This window comes from Nesoenas mayeri, assembly GCF_963082525.1.
Source record: "Nesoenas mayeri genome assembly, chromosome: 8".
NCBI lineage: Eukaryota > Metazoa > Chordata > Aves > Columbiformes > Columbidae > Nesoenas > Nesoenas mayeri.
This window is the reverse complement of record NC_137554.1, coordinates 13,800,807-13,824,392: the sequence shown is the minus strand read 5'-3', so window position 1 is coordinate 13,824,392 and position 23,586 is coordinate 13,800,807. Positions and strand designations below refer to the sequence as shown.

Genomic DNA, 23,586 nt, shown 5'->3' with positions numbered 1-23,586 from the left:
TTTATTTTCCTGGGAGGGACAGGGGCTTTCTTCCCCCTCCCTCTCCCCCAGTTTTCTTGTTCTGTAGCTCTTTGGCAACAGCCAATACCTTCTAAAATAAGAAAAGCTATAAAATGTGAAGCAAAACAGTATTCCCTCCCTTATCTGGTTTACCTTTCACAGATAAATGATTTCTTTTTTTTCTTAAACATTGACTTCAGTTTCCAATAGGACTGTAGCTTGCATTTCCATCCCTTCTTGTGAGTCTTTATGAGGAAATTACTTCTGTATATTCATATATTTATAACAGCGTTTCAGAAGTATACACCTCATCTTGCCCATGAGCCGAGACCCTAAAATAAGATCTTAAAAATATTTGGATATTAATTCCATTATAACCTGTGCAAGTTATGAACCTAAATATTGTGAAGAATATTGGTCACTGTGGTCACCAGAGTTTTCATATTATAAATGTATTTATGTTAGTATTTGTCATACTAATAATGTGTCTGCAAGGAAGACGTTTTTAAAGAGCATAAATTAGAGACACACAAGCACTTAAAGAAGCATGTATGTATTTGGGCTTATGATTTTATCAAACTCTTTCATATTTTGAGGACTTTATGAACAGCTGTTGCAAACAGATGTTCCCCCCCTCCAGCTAAGGGAAAAAAAATCTGTATTTAATTTTAAGCTATTGATTATGCATGATCTTTCCTCAGGTGCTGTACACTTAGTGAGATCTCAGCTTCCCAATGACCTGCACAAGCAAGATAATACAAGTGTAACAGTCAAATAATTTGTCTGATTAGGCAAAATAGTTCATCATGGTTTTTCAAATTAAATATATCTTACAATATGCTATTACAGAGTAACTCTAAGGTTAATGTTGCCTTTATAAAAACTGAGAAAACAGTAGAACACTAACAGAGCATTTGTAAGCCTGCTAGATTTTAATAGCTAGTGCTTTTCAAGAAAATATGACTAAATTAATAGCACTGGGATGACTAGAACTGCTCAGACCTGTTAATAAGCAACTCAATTACCAGAGCCCTCCAGTCAAAGTGTTTGTTAACACAAACATAATGTTTCTATTATACGGGAGGACACTATTAAATATTTGCCTTTTTTATGCTACTTTGATTTACGAGCCACTGAGGACTTGGAATAAAACAAAAACACAACTCTGAGAAGCCTGTGGAAGTAACCGCAGTTTCTGCCAGCAAAACCCACTTACAGCCAGTACTTATTTGCTTTCTTGATAAGAAAAAAACGCTGATTTTGCAAACACCTTCAGGAGCACGACTGGCCGCGCAGATGAGTTCTGCAAGCTTTTAAAAGGACTATCTCCCCGTAAAACCCCCAGCGCAAGGCTCGAGTTGCAAAACCAGGACCTTCACCAACACCTCCGAGGTCTGGAGGCTGTAAGAAAACTACGTGCTTTTAACACACGTCCCAGGACCCCGGTTCTGCTGGGGATTCACAATCGGCAGCAACTTACTCGAGAACACGGAGCGTCTCAGAGCGGCCGGCCCGCATAGCCCCGGGCGGGCCCCGCAGCGCCCTCGCCCCGGCGGCCTCCGCCCAGCCCGGCCCGCTCCTGCGCGCCCCACGGGGAGAGGCTGGAGCGGCAGAAGGGGCGGGGAGGGTCGGCCCGCCCGCTGCCGTTTTCTGCGGGAGCGGTGCCGGAGGGTAGAGCGGAGCTGCGGCAGCTGGGACGCTGGTGGAGCTCGGAGCGCTTTGGTCACACCAGCACCGGTGAGTACTCAAAGTGTGGGTACTGCAAGCTTCTTGAAAACTACGCATGTTTAATAGAATATCTACAGCAGCTGTGAAGCAAATTAAATTCTGGTGCAGCTTTTGAAGCACCTTGTAGCGTCTTCCTTTCACACAAACATTTCTATTGCTATAGAAAAAACTCTTAAGCATGCTTGCCTGATTGAGTAAAGGTAAGTTATGACTTATATTATCTGGAAGCCAGGCCAACCGTGTTCCTCTCGTATCTTGTTTGCTTCTTAACATCATGTGAATATTACTTTTTTTTTCATTCATTAATGTGTGTAGGAGATAGCAGTACATTAACTGTTACAGGAAATGTGTTGATCCTGTTGTTGGATTTGCTCGTTTGGGTAACAAGCTGTCATTTTTAGGTCAGCCTGCAACTTGGGGTTCTTCATATAGATAAAAGTTTGCAGGGTTGGGGCCTTAAAGATTATGTGCATAAAAAGTATACACATAAAGATTACATAGTGGGACATATGGAGAAAAAAAAAGACACTTATTGTATTCTTTGAGATAGCTTATTCCTCTTCTAAAAGAGAGTGTCTCCTTGATGGGAGTAATTGCATAGCAAGCCTTGAAATCATGCTGCAAACTTGTACCAACTTGTGCTTTGAGGAAAAAGGTATAAAAAAATGATGGCTTGCTTGGTGTTTCCCCCCCCACCTTAGCTGCACCTGAAGATAATTAAATTAATTGCTTAATTTGAAACTCTCTGCGATCTGTGGAAGCACATGTCTGACAAAGCAAAGGAAGCTTCAGGATTGGTGCTTCATTACAACTTAATGCACTTCAGCTGAAGCATAGGGGCTGATATGCGCAGCCTGGGAAGCAGTATAAAATGTGTGCTTGCAGTGAAGAATGTTCTTATAAATGTTTACTTTTTTGTGTGTACTGTTTCTTCTTTCAGGCAAACTTTCTCTGATCCTGGGTATGATAAAGGTTGATACTGTTAAATGCAAATCAAATAGGTGAGGTTACAATGTAAAGTGAATTGCCTCATTATAAGTAGAAAGCTAATAGCAGTTTTACTCAGACTTGATTGTTGTAACAGAAGGACTAGCTGTAAGGTAAGTACCTATACTTGAAGTGTTATAAAAACTCTTTGAAATGTACAAGCCTTGATGCTCTCTCTGAACATGTACTGAGTACAAAGACCCAAGTGCCTGAGGTGTATATATTTTGTTATCTTGTGGGCATGAGGTTGTGCAATTAACACTGTATGGCTGTGTTCTGACGATGGAGCCAGTGTGCTCTGTAGTGCATCCTTGTAACCCTCATAGGGGCATTTGCTGGTGCACCTATTGCATGGTGTGCAGCTGGCAGGCAGGGTGGAGGAAGGAGGTTGTTTGTACTCTCAGGCCTTTGGTTAACACAAGCATTTCAGTGTAATGCTTTATCTTGGAAAACAAGTCCCTGGATAGTGCAGAAATACTTCAACTCCCTGTTGCTCAAATGATAGTAAGTGAACAAAAACAGTGGAGAATTGCCAATTGAAAAATGCTGCAGGAATTGGTTTTTATGTTTTTTTAACATCATTATGATTCAATCCTAAAGTCAGTTATTCTTATTCCTCTTGACTACAGGGAACTTTACTGTCTGTTAATTAGTAGGCTGCCGCTGATGAGTTGCATTTCAAAGGGCTGTAAATAAACCACTACAGCCAAATCTTCTCAGTATAACTTGCAAGCAGAATCTGTCAAGAGGGACATATCTGTGACTTATACTAAGTTATAGTGGAAACTGAGAGTATTAGAATGTGAAGTAACTATGTGTTGGTTTTTTTTTTCTAATTCACCTGTGTGTGTGAGAGGAGTAGAATAATAGAGTAACAGTTCTGTAAGATGCAATAGCTTTGATCAGTCTCTCAGGCCCCTCTTGATATAGGCAGAGAACTGTTTTTATTTTTACTTTATTCTTTAAAAGTCATTTATTATTTTGTGGTGACGTTAAGCATGATTCCCATATTACACTTTAGCTTTCCTGAACTTAACCTCTCTATAACAAATGCTTTTGCCATTAATCTTAATGCTTTTTATTTGGGGTTGTATGCTATTGTGGCTGTAGAACTGCAGTCAGAGAGAAGAGGAAACCATGTAATGGCCCAGAAGAAGAGGTGACTCTTTTATATGAGAGTGACTTGTTGCTTGCTAGTGGCTGAGTTCTGTTGATTGGTTGGTTTAGCGAAACAGATGATTTATTGTGCAAATACTTGGCTGAGGATGGATATAATTGCTTATTGATCTTCAGCTTGAGTATAGAGACAATTTTTCTTTTCCCTTCTAAGAACTGCTTCTTGCTGATTCATTAGTTTAATTATGTGTCTTCCTTAGGTGCTTTTTTTAGTATTGTTCATTTTTGAGCTACTAATGATATGTGCTCAGCTTTCCAGACTAACTCCCTTTTTCCTTCTCTTGGCCTGTCTGTCAGATCCGTGAGGGCACGACATACTATTTTATGCTTTTGTAACAGGTACTTTTTTAGAGCCAAAGGAGACATCTTAACCTGCTTATATGAGGAAGTTATAGGCATCCCTTGAATTTCCCTTTTTCCTTCCTGTACATTCAGATTTTGTATCCTTGTCTTTCTTGCTCACTGTGATTGGGATGGGGCTTGTTTTGCACAGGTGTTGGCTGAAGGCTGAGGTAGTGTGTGTGTGTTGTAAAAGGGGGTGGGGAAGCACAGTGAGGTGCTAGCTGAATTGGGGGCAGCAGATGAGTGATTGTAAACTTCTGGTTTTGCTTATTGCAAACTGCAGTTTTTAATATATTCTCCTGTATTACAAAAAGGTTTTTACTATGGTATTTCAGTTAAAGTTTAGAATTATTTAATTTGAAATTAAAGAATAATTTCTTAAAGTTTGACTTCTCTAGACTGTTGACCTATTGTATTGTTTTGTTTACAATGACACTTTAGGAGATGTCTTCCTAAAATACAAAATTAATCTTTAACCACATAATGACTAATGTTATAAGAGTGCTTCCCATCTTCGTCTTTTGTTTTGTAAGTGGAACACATGGTGGTGTAGCATATTACCAGGTTAAAGGAGGAAAGGGACTTTTCCAGGCAGCTGAGTAAGTGTTGTTTGAGGAAGGCTAAATTTTAATATAGAAATTACTATTCTTTATAGGATCTAGCCCCTATCACTGAACATGCATAGAGAAAGCTACTCTTCTACAATTAACCCTGTTTAAACAGGAAAAGGTGTTTTAAGAAATTCCTACTCAGTATGGTACTTCTTTCAGATTTGGGGCTTTTTCATTCTCATCATATCTGCTTCTTCCTATTCTGACAGCTTTTGAGTCAGCTGAGTCTGCCAAATAACATTTTGTGTTTCATTTTAAATCCCTACCACATCCTCTGCTACTTAAACTAGAATACTAACCTACTCTTTTTCTTGTCTCTGCAGTACGCAGCCTTATCTCTTCTGGTAGCAACTTGTTTTGAAGATTTCACTGATATGTATTAAAGCTGTTTTAATGCCACTGTAGTGCTGAATCTTAGTCCTTATCTTCCTATAGGCTTCCTTAACTTATGAATAAAATCATGTTGATGTAAATTTGTGACAGTTTGGAGAAGTGTTGGAACGAGACGGAAAGGCTTACTTTAACGAGAAGTAAAAGATATTATCATAATGTTATCTTGAATATTTGGGAGGAGGAGTTGAATGTGGTGTGTGTGTGTTTTTTCCAGTTCAACCCCTTCTCATCTCTGATTTTCTTCTATTTACTGGTGTAAGTTTGCTGAGAAGCTGTTGAAGTACAAGTGTGGCATCTTCCTGGATATTGTGGAGTTTTAGCACTGAATGTATGAGAACTTTGGAAAGTTAAGATTGATGACTCTGAGAGTGTGCAAGACTAAGGACATGCCTTGTCTTCGTCTGGCTGCTTTTTAGGTATCAGGTCTCAGTCTGAAGTGGCTTTGTGCTTTTTCTATCTTTGCATCCATATGCGATGTTGGGGAACTTCATAACCTGATACTAGTTATCACTTGGTGCAAAGTGGGCATGGCTTTTCCAGAAGACAAACCTACTTGCCTGGTGTGTTCCATTAGAGCTGATAACCCACTTCTTGTGCCTAAGGATTGAAAAGAGGTTTATCTCTGTTCTCCTGGCCTTTTGGACATGTAAATGCTTTTTCTTGCTGGCTAAGGTGTTCTGTAAACAACAATACAACTGTAAGCCCTGCATTCTGCTAAGGAGAGAAACAATTACCACAGCTTTTTTGAAGACAGGATTGTGGCAGAGCAAAACTGAAATTAGGGCTCATTAACTGTTTTGGGTTGTACTACCTACATATTTTTCATGTATGCTGTTGCCCTAATAAGTGTGTGACAAGCAGGGATATTGTTTGAATAATTGACTGGAAGTCCAATATCCAAATAGAAGAGTTCCAAGGAAAAGTCTTGTGCTTGTCTGCAACAAACATACATATATATTTGTTTGTATCTTTATACCAAATTCCTACTCTTTTGCATGTATAAAATCTGTTTCTGACATGTGACAACTTTAGCTTCCCTGCAGAAAGGAGAACTTGTTACTTGGGATTTACTTGTCATATGTGAAGAAATAGACACGAGTTGTGGAAACTGAAGGGAGTCTGTAATGATGCAGTTTGGAGCTGTGATTAATGAGAGTGGGCTTGGTACTGCTAGCTGTGTAATTCCTAACTACTGTGGACCTTTATACATGAATGAAACATGTTTTGAGGTCCATCTGTCCTGTGCCAGGTATTTAAGGGACTTGGATTTTTTTGGGGAGGTTGGCAGGGGGAAGAGAACAGGAGAGTTGTAAGCAAAAGAAATTTTAAAAGCAATGTCAAAATGTACTGAGAGAAATAATCCTCCCCAGTGGATGGAGGCATCCATCTACTGTCTATACTCTTGATGGCCTGAAACATGGTATCTGTGAACATTCTTGCAGAGTCTGGCAGTTATCAGAAGTACACATTACCTTTAGCTTCTGCAGCTGGGAATGCTGTCTTCTCATGCATGCTTTTGTTCTAAACATGTTTTTAAATTTCAGTGTTCAACTGACTCTTCTACAGGTGAATGGTGGCCTGTAATGTAAATGTTTGTATTTAATTGTCTGTAACTCTTACTTTTTATAGATGGAGCTGCCTGGTCTTGCTTTTGCTGTTTGGATGTTTATTTGCTTCTGTGCATCTGTGGATGGCTATCCGAATGGAAAAGTAAGAGAAGCCTGCACTAGCATGATACCTTGTCATGGTGGCTCTCCACAACTGTCACCTGAGCACACAATTACAGTGGATGAGACCAAATTTAAACCAGGGGACAACATAGAAGGTATTGTGTCAGTCATAGCTGAAGAGTTTAATTTACTGTTTCTTTGTGTTGTAGTAAGACTTCACTCTACTATACTTGATTTATCTTGTTGAATCTTGTTCATGTGATCCATTTACCAGTCATTCAGTGCCTGAAAAATGAGTTTCTGGTGGTTATTGAAATATTCTGTTTTCTTTCTCTGGAGGATATTTCAACTTCCTTTTATTTTTCTTCTTACTTCAGTTCACCTGTCTGGGCCAGAATTTGAAGGATTTTTCATACAAGCCCGGGATGCAGATCACCTGGATAGCCCTGCAGTTGGTTCTTTTGTGTTAGCTGACCGGAGACTTTCTCAGCTTCTGACATGTGGCCGTACCAAGGTATAGTGTGGTGTCTGAAAATGGGACATCAGGCACTAAGAGGTCTGTACTCAACCCTGTCTGTAATAGGACAGAGCTAAGCAATGTAGTCTTCTTTGAGCTCAGGGCATCTCTAAGAAAGTTGGTCTAACTTGAGGTATAGAGGCCACAGTTCATTGCAGCTCTGTCAGACTACTCTTACATTCTTATGAATCATTTAAACTAGCCTGGTGGTAGAAGGCTATTGACTGCGGCAGGAAGATGCAGCATTCATAACATAACTTTTATTCGTGCACGATGAATGTAGTGTATTCCTGGTTATTGTACTTAATATGACAAAAAGGAGGGCATGCTCTATTTACTCTGAGAAGAAGAGTCATCAATTATTTTCTCTGTCCTTAACAAGCACGAAAAGTGTTTTACAGCAAGGAAAGTTTAGGTCAGTTATTGTGGTAAACAAACACTAGAATAGACCATTTTCTTTAGTGTTGCTCTGTCAGTTACTGTTAATGGAGCCTTCCTAGTAACAGGTTAGATCACAATCTTCAATATACATTTTGCCTCGTGCAAGCAATGTGAACTGTGGGTGGTGTTTTAGCAACCCACTTGAACTTCATGAACATGTATTGTCATCTGAGCTGGTGTGGACAAAGTTCTCAATCTGCCTAGATATATTTTGTTTTCTCTCCACTTCTGCCACCTGCCCCCAGTGACATCCAATTAATGCATTCATCAATGCCATAAAGCTATGGGGATGTCTGAGTTGTGCCCTCTGTGCTCTGGGGACTTAATTCAGTGCTGTGTCTCATCTTTTTGTGTTGTGCAAATAAGTCACTGACCCCAAGACTGCTTTTGGTTTTTGTCCTCTGGAATAGTAGTTCTGTTCTCGCTGTACAGTCATTGTGCTGCCCTTTCATGCTTTTACTGTCAAAAAATAGGGCATCATCACACCATTTCTGCATAAATGCTGCAGGGACCTCTGTCTCATCGTTGGAGTCTTCTGGATTGAAAGACCTCTAGTTGTTCCTTTGAGTCTTAAAGTTTGTTAGTATGTGTAAGTTTCAGTGGTAGATTTCATTGGAGTTAATGATGACTGACTGGGGAAGAGCCAGTTGCACTGGGTCTGTGCTGTTTAATGGTGCAGTGTCTGTTTAGGATTGAGCTGCAGCCTGTGATGGCTGTGTTAGCTGAAATCTCCTTAGTGCATATCCACTGTGTTGCTCTTGAACATGTGTGTGTTTTCAGAATTCAGCTGTCAGTCACACAAGTAAAGCAAAAAAGAAATACATAAAAGTTTATTGGATTGCTCCTGGAGATGCACCAAAACGTGTACAGTTTCTGTAAGTATGCTTACCATTACTTCTAGTTTGTTAAAATGCAAATAAAGCACACCTGTATGATCATCTGTGTCAAATATTGGCCAGCAGCTGAAAAGTACGCTTGGTCTCATGGACTGAGAAGTTGACACTTCTTGCTTGCTACAGAGTCTACATTAATGTAGTCTTTTTGTTTGGTTGGTTGCTTATTTTGGAAATATTGGAGATCATTAGTTTGTGTGTTGTGGGGTTTTTTTGTTGTTTGTGGGTGGCGGGGAGTCGGTAGTAGAAGGGGATTCAGAGTCCAGCTTCTTAGTTCTAGTTAACTGCTCACTTGTCATGCCTGTAATATGAAGTGTTAAGAATCTTCTTCTGTGCTTGTACCTAACAAAATGGTGTGTATACCCTCTTGTTATACTGCTGCCTTTTTGGGAACTAATGGATAAAAATTATGCAACTTTTCTCTGAGGTTGTAATCTGTGTGTTCGGCATGAGTGTTCTTTATAATGAGTAGAACTTGCAGTAGTACATTTTAAAATTATTTTTCCACTGAAATTTCAGATAATATCCTACTTTATGCAGACCTTTAATATGTTTTATGTATTAAAGATGGTGGTTTACAAATAAGCTGCACAAACTATAGAAGTGGTTCATTTCTTAAAGTAACAAGCAGCTCTTGATCTATACAATAGTGACTGTGTGTGTTGTGTTTAAGAGCTACAGTTGTGAAGAAATACAGGACTTACTGGGTGAAGATTCCCGGTCCCATTGTTTCTCAGCCTAATGCACCAACCCCAACAACACCCTTGGGTGCAACATCAGAGGCTGTATCAACTTCACACCCTGTTTCCTACTTATCAAAGCCAGTAAGTAATTATAAACCTAAGTAATTCTGTCTTTAATGCTTGTGATCAATGGAATTTAATGAAATCACATCAATACAGCCTATTGACAAAAGGGAGAGATGATGGATGAGTAATTTGGATATCAAAGACCAAGAATATAGACAGCTACACTGTGTTATTTGAGCTGCCTAAACTTGTGTGGGTTACATTAAATTTTGTGATAGCATGCATGGGTCAAAAGGTTGATACAACATTTAGAACTTAACGGTCAGAAAATATTATGTGTGTCTGGGAAGAGAAATAGGAAAAGATTTGCTCTGATCTTGACTAATAACTTCCTGTTTAGTAACCACAGGCTCAGAAACTTCCTTCAATGAGTTACTGTGCTACTGACTTCCATTAATCATAGAATTGTAGAATGGTTTGGGTGGGAAGAGACCTTGAAGTTCATTTACTTCCGACCCATTGCCATGGGCAGGGACACCTTCCACTAGACCTGATTGCTCAAAGACCCAACCAGCCTGGCCTTGAACACTTCTGGGTATTCAACTTGAGTAAAAGTACAGCTTGGAGCTTACCACTGTTTTACCTGCCAGTCCTGGGGTAGTTGTCAGGATGGGTTAAGAGACTGGCATGCAGACATAGATGGCATTTCTTTGCTGTTCCTTGTATGCTTTCTTCTAGAATGGGGTAGAAAGGGAGGAAGAAGAGGGAAACTCTCATTGCTTCTGACTTATTTCTTTGCTTAATTATCTAGTTTAATACATCTGATTGTGGAAGTATGAAGTTCTGCATTAGGAACCCTTCAAACTGTGATCCTGAAAGTGCTTCCTGTTTTTTTCTGTCCTTCCAACAAGAGAAGAGTTCAGTACTTATTGAAATGAGTGGTCCAAGTGAAGGATATTTAGCATTTGCATTGTCCCATGACCAGTGGATGGTGAGTGTCCTATTCTACTGCTCTAGATGCTTTTGTGATATTAGTAAAGTTTTAATGATACTCTAGCAAAAGATGCAAACAGAAAACTGAAATGCTGATAGATGTCAAACAAGGTAATGTTCCTCCCATAGTGCTGCGAGTGCTCCCAGGCTGCCTTTTATAGGTGGATATTCAGTTTTAGCTCAGGCCTGACTATTTGCAGTAGAATTTCCCTGGAGATATCCATGTTGGCAGAATCCAACCTGTCTGCACAGTAGCTGACTGGAATTCCTGGTGGGAGGGAGCAGTCTTGCTTTATTACCTAGACAAAAACTCTTGCCTATCAGAAGCCAAGTTGCTATACTTTCTGAAAACCATTTGCACTTCATCATTGTTTGTACAGGAGTGACTCCATTCTATCTTAAAGTGTTTAGAGATCCTTTTTTCTAATCGGTGTTAAAATGGACAGTGCTGTTTACAAATGCATAATCCATAAAATAACTGTTACACAAAGGAGATGCTGTTTATATTAGTATTTATGTCCCTAGTGCAAGAACACTTGGTCTTTATAGCTACGAGGAAAGCCAATTTTTAACTAAAGAGGGTATTTAAATAGCATAAATGTCCATGTCTATCTTGTCTGGCTAATTCAGTACATTCTAAATAATTAAAAAAACTTCTGATAACATGGTTGTTACCTTTGGAGGGAGGATAAATCATGATGCGCCTTACTGTGTGTCATATCTTTGACTTAATGTGGTTCCACTGTAATACCAAAGTGTTTGAAAGCTGAGAAATAATAACAGCTAGAGAATTCTGTCTTGGGTCTTGTTGCATACATTAAATCAATAAATACATTTGGAGACTGGTTTTTATTGGGCTACAAATATTTTTTTCATTTAAACTCTCCAGGGTGGTGATGATGCGTATGTGTGTGTTAGTGAGGACCACCATGTACATGTAAGCACTGCCTATTTGAAGGGGCGAAGTCCTCCTGTTCTGGATTCAGAGGTACATTGGAAAATAACTTAAGACACTTCCACACTTCCACAAATGTGGGTTTGAAGTAGTGAATGGCTGGCTGCTGCTTTGTGCTTTTATTTGCACAGCAGCTGTAAATGGTAAGATGAATCCGTAATTCTTGAAGGTGAAATTAGTTGGGCTCTTTCTTCCCCGGAAATGTTACTTTTGGAAGTTTAAATTTGGCTTTTAAAAGTAAGTCACATTGAGGAACTTTGTGTCCATTATTACTCCATCCCTTTGATAGGGCTGCAGTTGCAATCAATATATCTTAAAGGCTGGAAGGGAAGAGGAGATTGTTATGAGCTGAGAAAGTTTGTGATAGTAAGTCCAATGCTTATGTTACTGTGTTGACTTACTGACATACCTTCTAAGTTGGTATGCAAGAGATTTTCGTCCCCCTCAATCATTGCTGTTCTTTCTTTGCGTACCACTGACACTCTTGTCTTTTGCAAGGTGACTTTTAAGCAAATTACTCTCTCTGTCTGAAAACACTGGGTATTGAATGTCTTGTGTTTCACAGAATGCCCTTGAAGATGTATCATGGAGACTTGTGGATGGTGTTCTTCAATGCTCTTTCAGAAGAAGTACTCGTCTTCCTGCTTATAAAGGGAGATTTGATCTGAATGCGAGTTACTACATCTTTCTGGCAGATGGGGAAGCTAGTGATGGTAAACTTGACTTGCATCTGGTTGCCTTTCTTTGAACAGCTCTAACCGAGTTAGTAACCTGTATGTAAGATATGGCTTAGCTGAAGATTAGTATCTGAACTAAGGACACTGTTTTCCAAGTTTGAGGTGCTTAGTCCAGTCATCTTTACTACCTCTCTGGATCGTGTTTTTGCTTTTGGAAGTTCATCTTACTCCTATATGGGTGTTGCATGCCCACTTGATGTGAAGAACTGTTAGCTTCTTGAGAGCTGGCCACATATTTTTGAAATGGAGACTAGCATCAAAGGGAATTAATTATTCTTCACCTCTTGTGTGTGTTGTGGAGAAGGCTGTTTTCTGTAGAGGGATGAGTTGGTTCTTGTACATCAAGTGTGCAAGACACTTTAGGTTCAAATTTTTTCACAGACTTCTTACCATATTGCATGCCAGCAGTTCAGTTTGTATGACTATGCTTGGTGGTCACAACAAGGCTTTAAATAAAGCATGAGCACATTTTACAAGTGCAGTGACTTTCATCAGCCATACGTAAACTACTTTGTCTCTGCTTAGGTGGACTAATACATAAACATCATCATCAGCCTCTGATCACCAATGGAATGTACAATGTCACAGGCCTTCCTCAGGATATTGGAGGTTCCCGGTCCCCACGACTTATCAAAGCTCATGGTAAGCTGCAGCTTCTAGTTTTCTTTTCCAGTTCTAGACTTGCTGAGACAGGAGAATTAGGTTTTCCTCATTATTGCAAAGCAGGTATTTTGTCTTGTCTTTCTGGCACTCACGTTATAGATACTTTTGGCTGGCAAGATCTGAGACTGAAGAAAGCAAAGATTTTAATTTTTCATTTCAATAACAGTGTTTATAAGATTCTTTTTGCTCAGGAAAATGAACCTGCCTTTGTCTTTTCCCTTAAATTCATAATTAGGACCTGTATCTGTTTACCTTTTTCTCTCTGGCTTAATTTGACCTAGTTGTGTTGTTGGTTTAATTCTCTTTGAAATGAGGAAACCACTCAGCTGACAGTCCAGAGCCATTCAAGTTAATGAGAATATTTTCTCACAGTACTGAACTGTAAAGCAGGCCCATGAGAGAACTATCTCTCATTCTTTGTGAAACAACTTGTTACAAATGTCACCTTCCATTCTCTGATGTCGAAGTTGTTGGCAGAACAGCATCTCACCAGTATGTACTGACTGTACTGGTGCACATGAAATGTGTGGTAGCCAGAGCTGCTCTGTCCTGTGTGGGCACAGTGTGGCTCTTTTACATGGACATCACCTGCCTTCTAGCAAGATATATGCGGGCAAGTTGTAGCCTGAACCAGGTGATTAAAAATTACCGCTGGTATATTCTGACCATATGTTTATCAACTAAACTATTACCTAGTCTTTGAAGCTGTATTCATAAGCAGCTAAATTATTCACGTTTACATGGTGTGTTTGTGCGTGTGTGTTTGCTTGCTTGTTTATTTATTTATTTATTTATATTTTCAGGAGCACTAATGTTTGTTGCCTGGGTTACCACAGTTAGTATTGGTGTTATTGTTGCAAGATTCTTCAAACCTGTCTGGTCTCATTCATTTCTGTTTGGAAAGGAGATGTGGTTTCAGGTGGGCAAAGTCTCTCTATATTTCTAGTTGTATTTTCTAGCTTCATTGTAAGCAGAATTATAAACCTGCTAGATCCAAGAAATAGGAGATTAAGCTTAGTGTGATTTTTCTTTCTTTAATCTCATAAAATGGAACAATTACAAAGCAGAAGTTCACCTGCTTTGCTGTTAAAAACAAAGACTAAAGAGGACACTAGGTACATATTTAACTGTAGATCTGTTGGATGTATTTTAATGGTGTATTAAGAAAGCCGTAGCATTTCTAAAAGCAAACTGAACTTTTCTAGGTGCATCGTATGCTTATGTTGACCGCAGTCATGCTTACAAGCATTTCTTTTGTGCTGCCTTTCATATACCGAGGAGGTTGGAGCCATGTAAGTGTGTGCTTTTTGTTTTGTTTGTTAACTGAAATGTAAAGGTTTGACCAAATGAATGCGAAGGAGGTCCACTGATGACTAACTTGTTAGAACTATTGTCAAGGAAATTGCTGTGAAACCTACCCGAAGTAGATTGATTTCAAATCCTACCAACACAGAAGAGGAGTGTTTCTTCCTTTAACTGCAATTGCCAAACTTTAATAATTTCCTTCCTTCCTCTTTCCTCCAAGTAAAGTCCTTGCTAACAGTTGCTTTGCATACTAAATTTGTCGTCTTCACATTTTCTTAAGAAAAGTAGAATTTTGGAGGGGAATGCGGAAGGGTCGTCTGAATTTTTAACATGGTAAATCCTCTGGGAATAAGTGTTGTTGTGAACTTGGATTTGAGTAGCTGTATCCAGTGATTACACTTAGCCTTGTACATTAGTATACCTCTTGCTGTCAACTGTGTAGTATTTGATGCAAGGTAGTATCAGAAACTGAGAAGTCTAGAGTTTGAGTTAAAGGTGGGAGAAGAATGTGGTCACAGCTATGAGCTAGGGAAATGGGATAGAATGTTTTAGGTTTAAGAATACAACAGATAGGGTGGTGGGGAGACCAGTGCTGGGAGGAGTTATGAAATAGGCCTCTGCTGAAGACACAGGGTTGAGGATGAAGAGGTTGGAGCATAGCTTCTGTAGTCATATTGATCTCTGCTCTTCAGCTAGTAGAATTTCCCAATACAGCAAAAAGGTGAGACAAACCCTGGATGGATTTACCAATATCTCCTGCTGCCAAGGTGAACCATCTCCATCCAGCTGCAGGGCAGCTTAGTGTGTCCTGTCAGCTCTGCCAGTCTACACACAGTGCTGCTCTGCCATTGTAACTTACTAATACAAGTGTTAATAGAATTATCAACTTCTTGGTATTTTTCCTGTGTCCTTATATAGATGTGATATTGAAAGAAAAATTGTCCTGTGCTTAGCAAGCAGGTTTTCATCCTTATCTTGGCTGTACTGTGATGGCTCTGACAATCTTTCAACCATTGATGGCAGGCTTCAGACCATCTCGTCATGCACCAAGGTACTCATAACTAACTCATTAAGTTACAGCCACAAGAATTAAATAACCCTGTTTTTTAAAAAAATATTTTCTATAGTACATTGAAAAAATATATTTAAAGTAGGTAAAATTGTCCTTTGATTGTTTTGTTCGTTTTTTTTTTTTTCCCCCAAACTATATAATCAGTAAAATTGTCTTTGCTGTTTTGTAGGAGGCACTTGTTTAACTGGTTTCACTGGAGTATTGGTACAACAGCTAGAATACTAGCTGGTAAGTAGGATTAATAGTTGTAACTCCCTTTAAGTGATTTAAGGGAACTTCATTCGTTGTTTGGGCTATTGCTTGTCTAAACAATCTATGGACATCCAGTCTAGGTATCTCTGAAGATTCTTTTCCGTGCTGGCCATCTTCTGCTTGAGTTTTAAGTGGCTATCAGATACAGCTTTAGGGAGAAAAAGTGACTATGTAAAACCACAGAGATTACAGACAAATCTGAAGAATTTCTATAATGAGGACCTCTTCTTATCTGGAGTGATTGCTTTTTGTCTTGGCAGATTTGAGGACAGTGTTCTTGCAGTAACATAGTTCAACGTTATTTAATGGGAGAGGGAAACTCACATAGATAACCAGAACCTGGGCTTAATTCTGTCAGTGGTGACAAGTTTCCCCAGGCAGCTTAAGCACACAAGTTGGGGTGACTGTGATCTTGCTGGTAGTCACAAATGCTTGTGTTTGTGTGACAGGGATGTGAGAGAAAACTGAGCAGGATGAAAACTATCTTGGCCTCCTCCTTTCCTCCCTGCCTTCCCCCTCACACTGCCCCTAAAGCCCCACCTTTTAGCTCCATGAACTCCTTTAACCTCATTCTCCAAGCAGTTGTATGCAGTTCATGGGGAAATCTATTGCTAAAGGTGTTGAAAGCATTTTTTAATCTACCTTGACACAGTACAATTTGTCTTTTTATCTTGTGTTTACTGACTAGTGGTGACTATGTTCTTGGGCATGGATCTACCAGCACTTGACCTACCAGACCCATGGGACACCTATACAATGATTGCTTTTGTAGCTTGGCATGTTGGTATTGATGTTCTTCTGGAAATACACAGCTACTGTCTCATACGTAAAGGTACAAACCCGACAGAACTCCCATTGTTACCTTGGTTGCCGAGCATTGTAGTATGCAAAAAGTGTAACAGTGAACTGAATGTCAGGAGTTGTTCTTTGACCTCTGACTTGTAAGCTAAAGGTAATATCTCTTGAGTAATGGTGTCATATCTTCTGAACAAACTTTAATATGGGAGTAAGCCAGTTTAAGACCAAAGTGTTGTAGGAAAAAATGGTTTTGTTCCTTTTAAAATAGTAGCCTCTTATTTCTCAAACCACAGTTCATGGAGTCAGACGACTTGAAATGTGTATTTTGCAAGAATCTATTGCTTTGGAAGTTCTTGGCTTCACTGGCTAGTGTCACTGAGAGGAGATGACTGTGCACATGTCAATGATGTGTATCTCTGGCAGAGATGAGCCATCTGCAGAACTAAAGAAGCATGATTAGTTAAGAGGTTGTATAAGGTAGCATGTGGAGAAGGAGTGATTATGAAACATGTGAGTTTAGATTTAAATGCAGTAAATACTTCCTAGAAACAGAAAAATTAACTTGAAATGTTTGAACAATGAATGTTTGCATGTTGGCTAATGGAAAATACTTTTAAATGAAATCTAGTTATCTTAAAGTGAAAATATTTAGATCAAACAAATGTGTTGTTCAGCTCAAGACTCAGTGTTTTGATGGTTCACCATAGCAAAAGAGACAAAATGTTTTGCGCTTTGATGTCCAGAATTTACTTTTTGTAGGTCAGCTCCAGAGCAACTTCTCACTTGTGCTGTGGTAGTACAGGTTATGAAATTGCGAATGAGACTCCCAAGTGCTTTTCAAATTTGATGCTGTATAAGACTGACTTAGTTACAGGATCGTGACTTCTGCAGTAGAAAAATGAAAAACACCATTCCTCTTAAAAGCAGGCTTAACTTTTTTTTCTTCCAATTAACAGTTGAAGTGATAGAGGATGACAGAGTACAGATACTGCAGTCACTCACATCTGCAGAAGCAGAGGTAATTCATAATTTTGGAAATAACTACTATGAGATAGTATGATTCTTTGTTTAAACCAATAAAGACTGACACTTCTATGGCTTTTCTTCTCTTGCAGGGTCGTCTGTTTAAACAGATTGTGTTAACCATCTATGTCTGTGGAAATATAGTATTCCTCATTGCCTTCCTGGCAGCAATCAACCAAATATGAAATCAGTAATTGTGAATTTTTTGATGAAATATTGTGTACTTAAAACACTTGCAAGGAATGCTTTTTTTTTCCCTGAAAATGTAATTGAAGAATAATAGCATATGTGCATCACGGTCAGTGTTAGGGAGAACTTGAATTTAAATCTATAGAGGATGCTGCAGCCTGCAAAAGCTGTGTTCTGACGTGACTTTTAATGGGGGAGCCTTTGCCTGAGTAAGGAATGAAGTCTCTGGTTTGTTTTAAACACAATAATTAACTTGATTGAAGCTTACAGGTTAAGATGACTGAGATGATGTGCTGAAAATGCAATTTTCATAGTCTGTTCCCTAAACCTTTTGTGAATATTACTGGGAAAACTGGGAAGATTGATTCTGACAACTTCCTGCTTGTGACAGTTTTCTACATTTAAAAAAAAAACCAAACAAGCCCAAATGACCTCCAGTGTAGTAAAAAACTGTCACAAATGCAGGTTGATGCATGAGCTAAATGCCATTGTCTATCTTTGCAGTTAAATGCAAAAATTATTCTCTCTGCTCTAAGAGCAGTGCACTTACACAAGCATGTGGGTTTGGGAACTTCAGTCCTTTAGTAAAACCACCATTTGCCTCACTCAAAATACTGTTGTGTCCCATCCCCTTCACTGCTTCTAAACCCTACAGAGAAAATGCGTTTGAAATGTAAGTGCATTAAACCCAGTTGTTTTTCTCTAAAACTCAAACAGGAAGAACCTATCTGTGTGTGTGGATTTCTGCTTTTTGCTGTCTTCGGTTGCTTATGCCTTCTAAATTTTCTGTGTGAATAGGATGGGCTTATGCTACTTGTTGCTTAAATGGAAGTGAAAATATTTGCTCAGGAATGTTGCATTTGTATTTGCACTTTTGAGCAAAATATAGATAAGAATTTGGTTAAAATTCAGGAGAAGCTGCTTTGGTTAATATTAAGTGGGAGTACTTTGAGCTAGCACATCTGGGAGACAGAACTGTCTCTATAGGAAAATGGAAGTGTTGTGTTTTTTCTTGGTTAACGAAACATTTATCTAAATACATGAACTGAGTATGGAGAATGGAGAGAGACTATATTGTTTAACTTTTTTGATTCGTGATTTGCCTGCGTATGGAAGGACAGTCAGTCTTGAAATGGCATCTCAGAAATGTACATTTAATATGGCATACAATACAGTGCTTTGCACTTGTTTTTGCAGCTTTGAACAGTATGCTTCCACACATCTTCATTTTGGTACTGGAAAGCATTGATTTTTAGTCATAAGGTTTCAAAATATCTTCAGCCTGGGGCTACTAAGGTAGCTGGGAATAAAGGTGTCGGAGTATTGCATAGATAGTAAATAGTGAGGGCTGGCTTGGTATAGACCACTACAGCAACATCTCTCTACTACCCGATGGCCAGCCCTGTAATACTAGTATGTGTGGATCAGGTAGTGGCGCTCTCAGTTTACTAAAACTGTCTGTTTCTGTCTCTTCCATCTCCTCAAATCCACAGTACGGCCTCTTGCTGGGATGAGTCATATTCAGAAAGCTACAAGTTTGTTTGTGATCTTCTTTTTGGATGCTCAAGTAACTGGTTCAGCCATAAGGGCATTTATAGAGCTGGGATTAATCTCTTTGTCGGCAGCAGACTGCAAGTGAGCCTAAGTTGAATCATCCCTATTCTTCCTGGAAGCTGGGAAGGGGGGGACTACAAATGAAATATGGCAAAACACCAGGCTGAAAGGAAAGAACTAAGTGGCTAATTGTGTGGGTTTGTGTTTTGTGGAGTTGTTTTTATTTTTTGTCCTGTGTGTGTGAGGGTTTGTTTTTGTGTTTTGTTTTGTTTGAGAACTCTGATTTCAAAAGCCTGGGAATCAACAGGGCCCATCTAGTGCTAAAGTTTTAGGGGACTCTTGTGCATAACATGAGTTTATAGAATAAAATCTTTTAACGTAAGCACAATTGATGTCTTTTAATTTAAAAGTCAATGCCAGATTCTTTCTGTAATACAATAGCTATGCTGTGTTGTTTCATTTGCATGTGACAATGAACACAGGGGTTTTAAAAACATGAATGTACATATATTAATAAATTTTGTCTCTTTTAGTAAGGTGAAAACACTATCAAATAGAAACTAGAGAAGAATAGACTTGCCTAGTAGCAAAATGGATTGTCTGTTTTCTTTGTAGATGTTGTTTTATAAATTAAAGCAATATAAATACTTCTTGGAGAAACTATTATTGAAATAGAATGTTAAAATAGTTTCTCTGTAATGCAGATTTTCCTCAAGAAGAAAAAGAAAACCTCGTTTAACATCTAATACAGCTTTAAAGTTGGCAAAATCGTCAGTTACTCTTTGGATAACTTGTTCCTTCCCAGTGGTAGCAATATTGCATAGTTTCTTCTGTAAGGCCTTATGCGTGGTCTTGTAACTAATTTGATGGAAAGACTTGTTAATTTTGTGTGATGTTTGTTCATGCCATGACTCCTCTTCTTTCATGACTAGTAAGAGGAAGCAATGTGTCATTGTATTCTTGTGACTTCCAAAATGACTGGTATACTCCTTTGGGTGGGAAAAAGAGTCTGTGGAAGTGTGTGATATCAGCAGGAAGATTGTGACAAGCGGTTTGATTCTAGAGACAATGGTGGCTGCTGTATATTTTCTTTTATTGAATGATAAAGTATTATACAGAAGAAAACTCCCATTGCTTTTCTTCGTAAAGGAATCTTGCTGAAGTCAAGAAAACTCTTCCACAAAAAGAAATCAAGAAGGTTTCAGTGTTCTCTTTTACTCTCAGATTAAACTTGTGGTGACAAATCAACATTAGCATATTTCTTTCTGTGTTCTAGACAGGCAAACACTCCCAGTCAAGTAGAGACTTGTGATCAGTCTCACAACAAGTAGTTTATTGTTTTGATTGAGTTGTTAGGTGCAGCCTTCAAACTCTGCTCCTCTGTTCTTGACTTAACTACAACTCACATTTCTTGCATATGCTTTGAATGAAATAGCAAATAGCTCAAATGCAGTGGAATTCACTGCTACTTTGCTGTACTCAGTTTTGTTTTGTTTTTTTGCTAACTGATGTGCAGGCTGCAGAATTAACTAAGAAAACATTTCTCTTGTTTCTCGTCCTTGCATTGAATGTTACACTGTTTTCTTTTTTTATGGAAAATCACAAGTTGGGGAGACTTCACGTATACAGGTTAATAAAGGCCGTGTTTTCCTGTACCGGGTTTTGGGAAGGCTGGAGAGAGGGAGGAGGTGGTTGCTCTGCCTCTTGTGTTCTATGGCGGTTTGTGACACTGCGTGGCGCTGGTGTCCAAAGAAATGCTCGCTTGCTTCAGTCTGTCAGAGAGAGGCTGAGACATGTAAAGGATGTCCAAACCAAAAAATGTTACTAGATGAACTTTTAAATTCAAGCTTGTTCATACAAATAGGCATTATGAAATGGATATATTTACTTGATTTCTATGCTGAAGCTTTTGTTTGAACAGTTATGGCCTCTTTTCTTTTGTCATGTGTGTAGACTGTGCTCTACATAGGTACATCTCTTTCCAAGCAACCGAAGATGAATGGCAAGCATTGAGGAAAAGCTGCAACCTCCTGCACTGAAATAATGAAATTAATATCTTGGTGGTTTTTTTAGATGACTCCAAGGATGGTTAACAGGGATGATCTGCTAGCAATTGTGAGAAATTCCCTGCCCACATCAGTCTGTTCCCATCTTCTCTAGGGGCTATGTGTGAAGCGGGGGAGCTGTTGCATTCACTGACCTGAGGAAGTGGCGCAACAGAATTGGCACAGCACAGGAGCTTTGGAACACACTTAGCACCATCTGTCATAGCTCATACCTGAGCTAATTCAACCACTGTTTAGCTTCTGCTGGTCTTTTTCATGCTGTGCAAAAGTAACTTCACATATTTCAAACCACAAAAGCTGAATATCTGCATTGCACTGGCCCGGGCATATGTGACAGTCATCCTGGACAAACTGTACTGCACCAAGAAAGAATCCAGCTCTGGCTTTGTTTCAGAGATACTTCTATTTTGCTGGGCCTTAGAAATTGTTTTGATTCAATGATGGACTGAAATTTTGCATGGCATCTGTGCTGGCATGTGAAAAAGATGGTTTGCTGCCTTGTAATTCTGTTCTTGTTGACACAGGATGTGGGAAAGCTCTGGGGCTGCAGTGCTCGAATGATTAGCATCTCTTCTTCCCAGAAGCACATGGCTCTTGAATGCTCTATTCCTCCAAATTAATGATCTGGTATCTGTGTGGCTACATAGCTAGTGTGTTAGTGTGGGACAGTTCAGATTCATCTGGCATAGACTGAGTAGTTTTTCTATATGTGACATTAAAATTGCCATATGGCAAAGCAGAGATCTGCTGAGCCCAGTATTGTCTCCAGAAGTGGTAGTAATGAGTGCTTAGAGCAAGAAGCGTGACAAGGCCACAGTGATATTTTTCTCTTCCCAGCAAGCTCTCCTTGCTGCTTGGCAGATTCTGCGCGAGGATGTTCTAGACCAGAAACTGCAGCTGGACTGTGAACTTTTGTAATGATCGGATTTTAGCTATGAAACATGCAATGAATTATATAAAGAACTATTAATGCTTTTGCTGTCCCTTTTAATTAGTTACTCTCAAAGTACTGCTTGTTTTTGTTTTAATGATCTGTATTTTGTTTTTACCTTCCTACTTTTATCACAGTCCTTTAGGCCACTCATGCCTGTGTCTTACTGTCTTTCTCCCGGTATAACTGCAGCTGTATTTAGCTGGTTTTTTTCTTCTGATAATACTCATTATCCATCTCTATTTGTATCTTCAGAGGTGGGCTGACCAAGCTCTGCTGAATCTGTAACTATGAAATGTATTGGTAGTGAATTTCACCTGTAGATTTACTATGCATTCTCTGTTCAGTCTCCTTTCTTTTAAACTACTTTGAATAATACTGCATTGGCAACAGCAATTTTGTTCCCTTTTCCATATAACTTAAGTTTAATAGCACTGATTATTGGAGAAGTGTCCATAGCAATCTGCTGCTGTTACAAAAACTGCTTGTGGTTACTCCATATCACTCTCCTCCTGTATAACTTTTTGATGTATGCTGTTAAGAAGCTTTGAGAAGATGTAAAAATAACAAACAAGCAAACTCCAGCAACAACAAAACCCAAAGAAAGAAACAGGATAGACAGAAAAAGTGTAATATAGTTAGATTTATTTGTTCTTATCTACTATTCCAATCTCCAGGTAAGCATCTCTGAAAGGTCCTAAAATTTGAGATTATTACCTGATTCAGACTGGGAGCCACCAAGTGTTTAGAGGCTACAATTCAGCTGGTTACTACCATCGTGCCTCAGTATGAGGTAGTAGCTTCAGTTTCCTGCTTTGAAACAAGGAAGACCAGCAAAAAAAGTTATTATTTTTTTGCTGGTACATAATTTGAGTCAGCTGTACTGGAATAACACAACCTGAGCTTTATCTGTTTAGTGATTTGAATTAGGTTACGATGTAGCAAAACAAAACTACCATACTGATTTGAATATAAGGATGTAGTGCTAAGAGGCACTTCCTGCTCCCCCTGCCCCCCAAGAACTATGTATTGGAAAATCTGACTTGCATGTGATTTTTCTAGGTATAATTGTATCTTATGGCTGTTTTAGGGGCCCTTAGCTCATCCTTCATGTGCAAAGAATTAACTTGTTCCGTGGTGAGAGCCTGGGACTTTGCTGGAGGGCTGCGCCCAGCAGTGGCTGCACCTCTAACAGACCTTGTCTTGCAGCTGCAGGACAAGCCATTGGTGACTCTATTTCTGATGGGAGGCTTGCATTGATTTTAGCTTCCCTGGTCAGTGGAAACCTGGTTACTGAACGGTGGAGTGGTGTTTTTTGTTTTGTTTTTTCTGGTTTTTGGTGGGTTTTTTCTTGTGGTGTTTTTTGTTTGTGTGGTTTGTTTGTTTGTTTTTAATGGAGAGGCACTGCCTGTCTGGCAACAAGTTTCCTGGAAAAGCAGGGCTTTCTGAGCAAGTAAGAAAGTGAAACCGTGTTTGGAAGGTCAGGCTGTTCACAGTGTTATGCACAGGATTGTTCTGCAAAGTTATGGGTGGGCAGCATG

General features: G+C 39.1%; 1 protein-coding gene across 2 annotated transcripts; it reads left to right on the top strand.

Annotated features, from left to right (window-relative positions):
• The first annotated feature begins 1,353 nt into the window (after window positions 1-1,353).
• Window positions 1,354-20,217, top strand: FRRS1 (ferric chelate reductase 1). Of its 2 annotated transcripts, none has more exons than XM_080348641.1 (16): window positions 1,354-1,737; window positions 6,867-7,062; window positions 7,285-7,421; window positions 8,646-8,740; window positions 9,432-9,582; window positions 10,319-10,498; window positions 11,390-11,488; window positions 12,021-12,168; window positions 12,718-12,834; window positions 13,659-13,774; window positions 14,061-14,147; window positions 15,114-15,211; window positions 15,402-15,460; window positions 16,173-16,316; window positions 17,239-17,300; window positions 17,398-20,217. In XM_080348641.1, exons 2-16 carry the CDS (start codon window positions 6,867-6,869, stop codon window positions 17,488-17,490), a joined length of 1,782 nt encoding a protein of 593 aa, XP_080204767.1. In that variant the 5' UTR covers window positions 1,354-1,737; the 3' UTR covers window positions 17,491-20,217. The 2 variants fall into 2 exon arrangements, with proteins under 2 accessions (XP_080204767.1, XP_080204768.1); XM_080348642.1 differs by lacking the exon at window positions 1,354-1,737 and adding an exon at window positions 1,793-1,928.
• Window positions 20,218-23,586: the final 3,369 nt, after the last annotated feature.

What these genes read in the sequence shown, in the direction of transcription:
- FRRS1 (XM_080348641.1), top strand. Translation starts at nt 6,867, where the DNA reads ATGGAGCTGCCTGGTCTTGCTTTTGCTGTTTGGATGTTTATTTGCTTC. An exon ending in ACCAGGGGACAACATAGAAG is followed by an intron (nt 7,063 to 7,284) that starts GTATTGTGTCAG and finishes TTCTTACTTCAG; the next exon opens with TTCACCTGTCTGGGCCAGAA. An exon ending in ACGACTTATCAAAGCTCATG is followed by an intron (nt 12,835 to 13,658) that starts GTAAGCTGCAGC and finishes TTATATTTTCAG; the next exon opens with GAGCACTAATGTTTGTTGCC.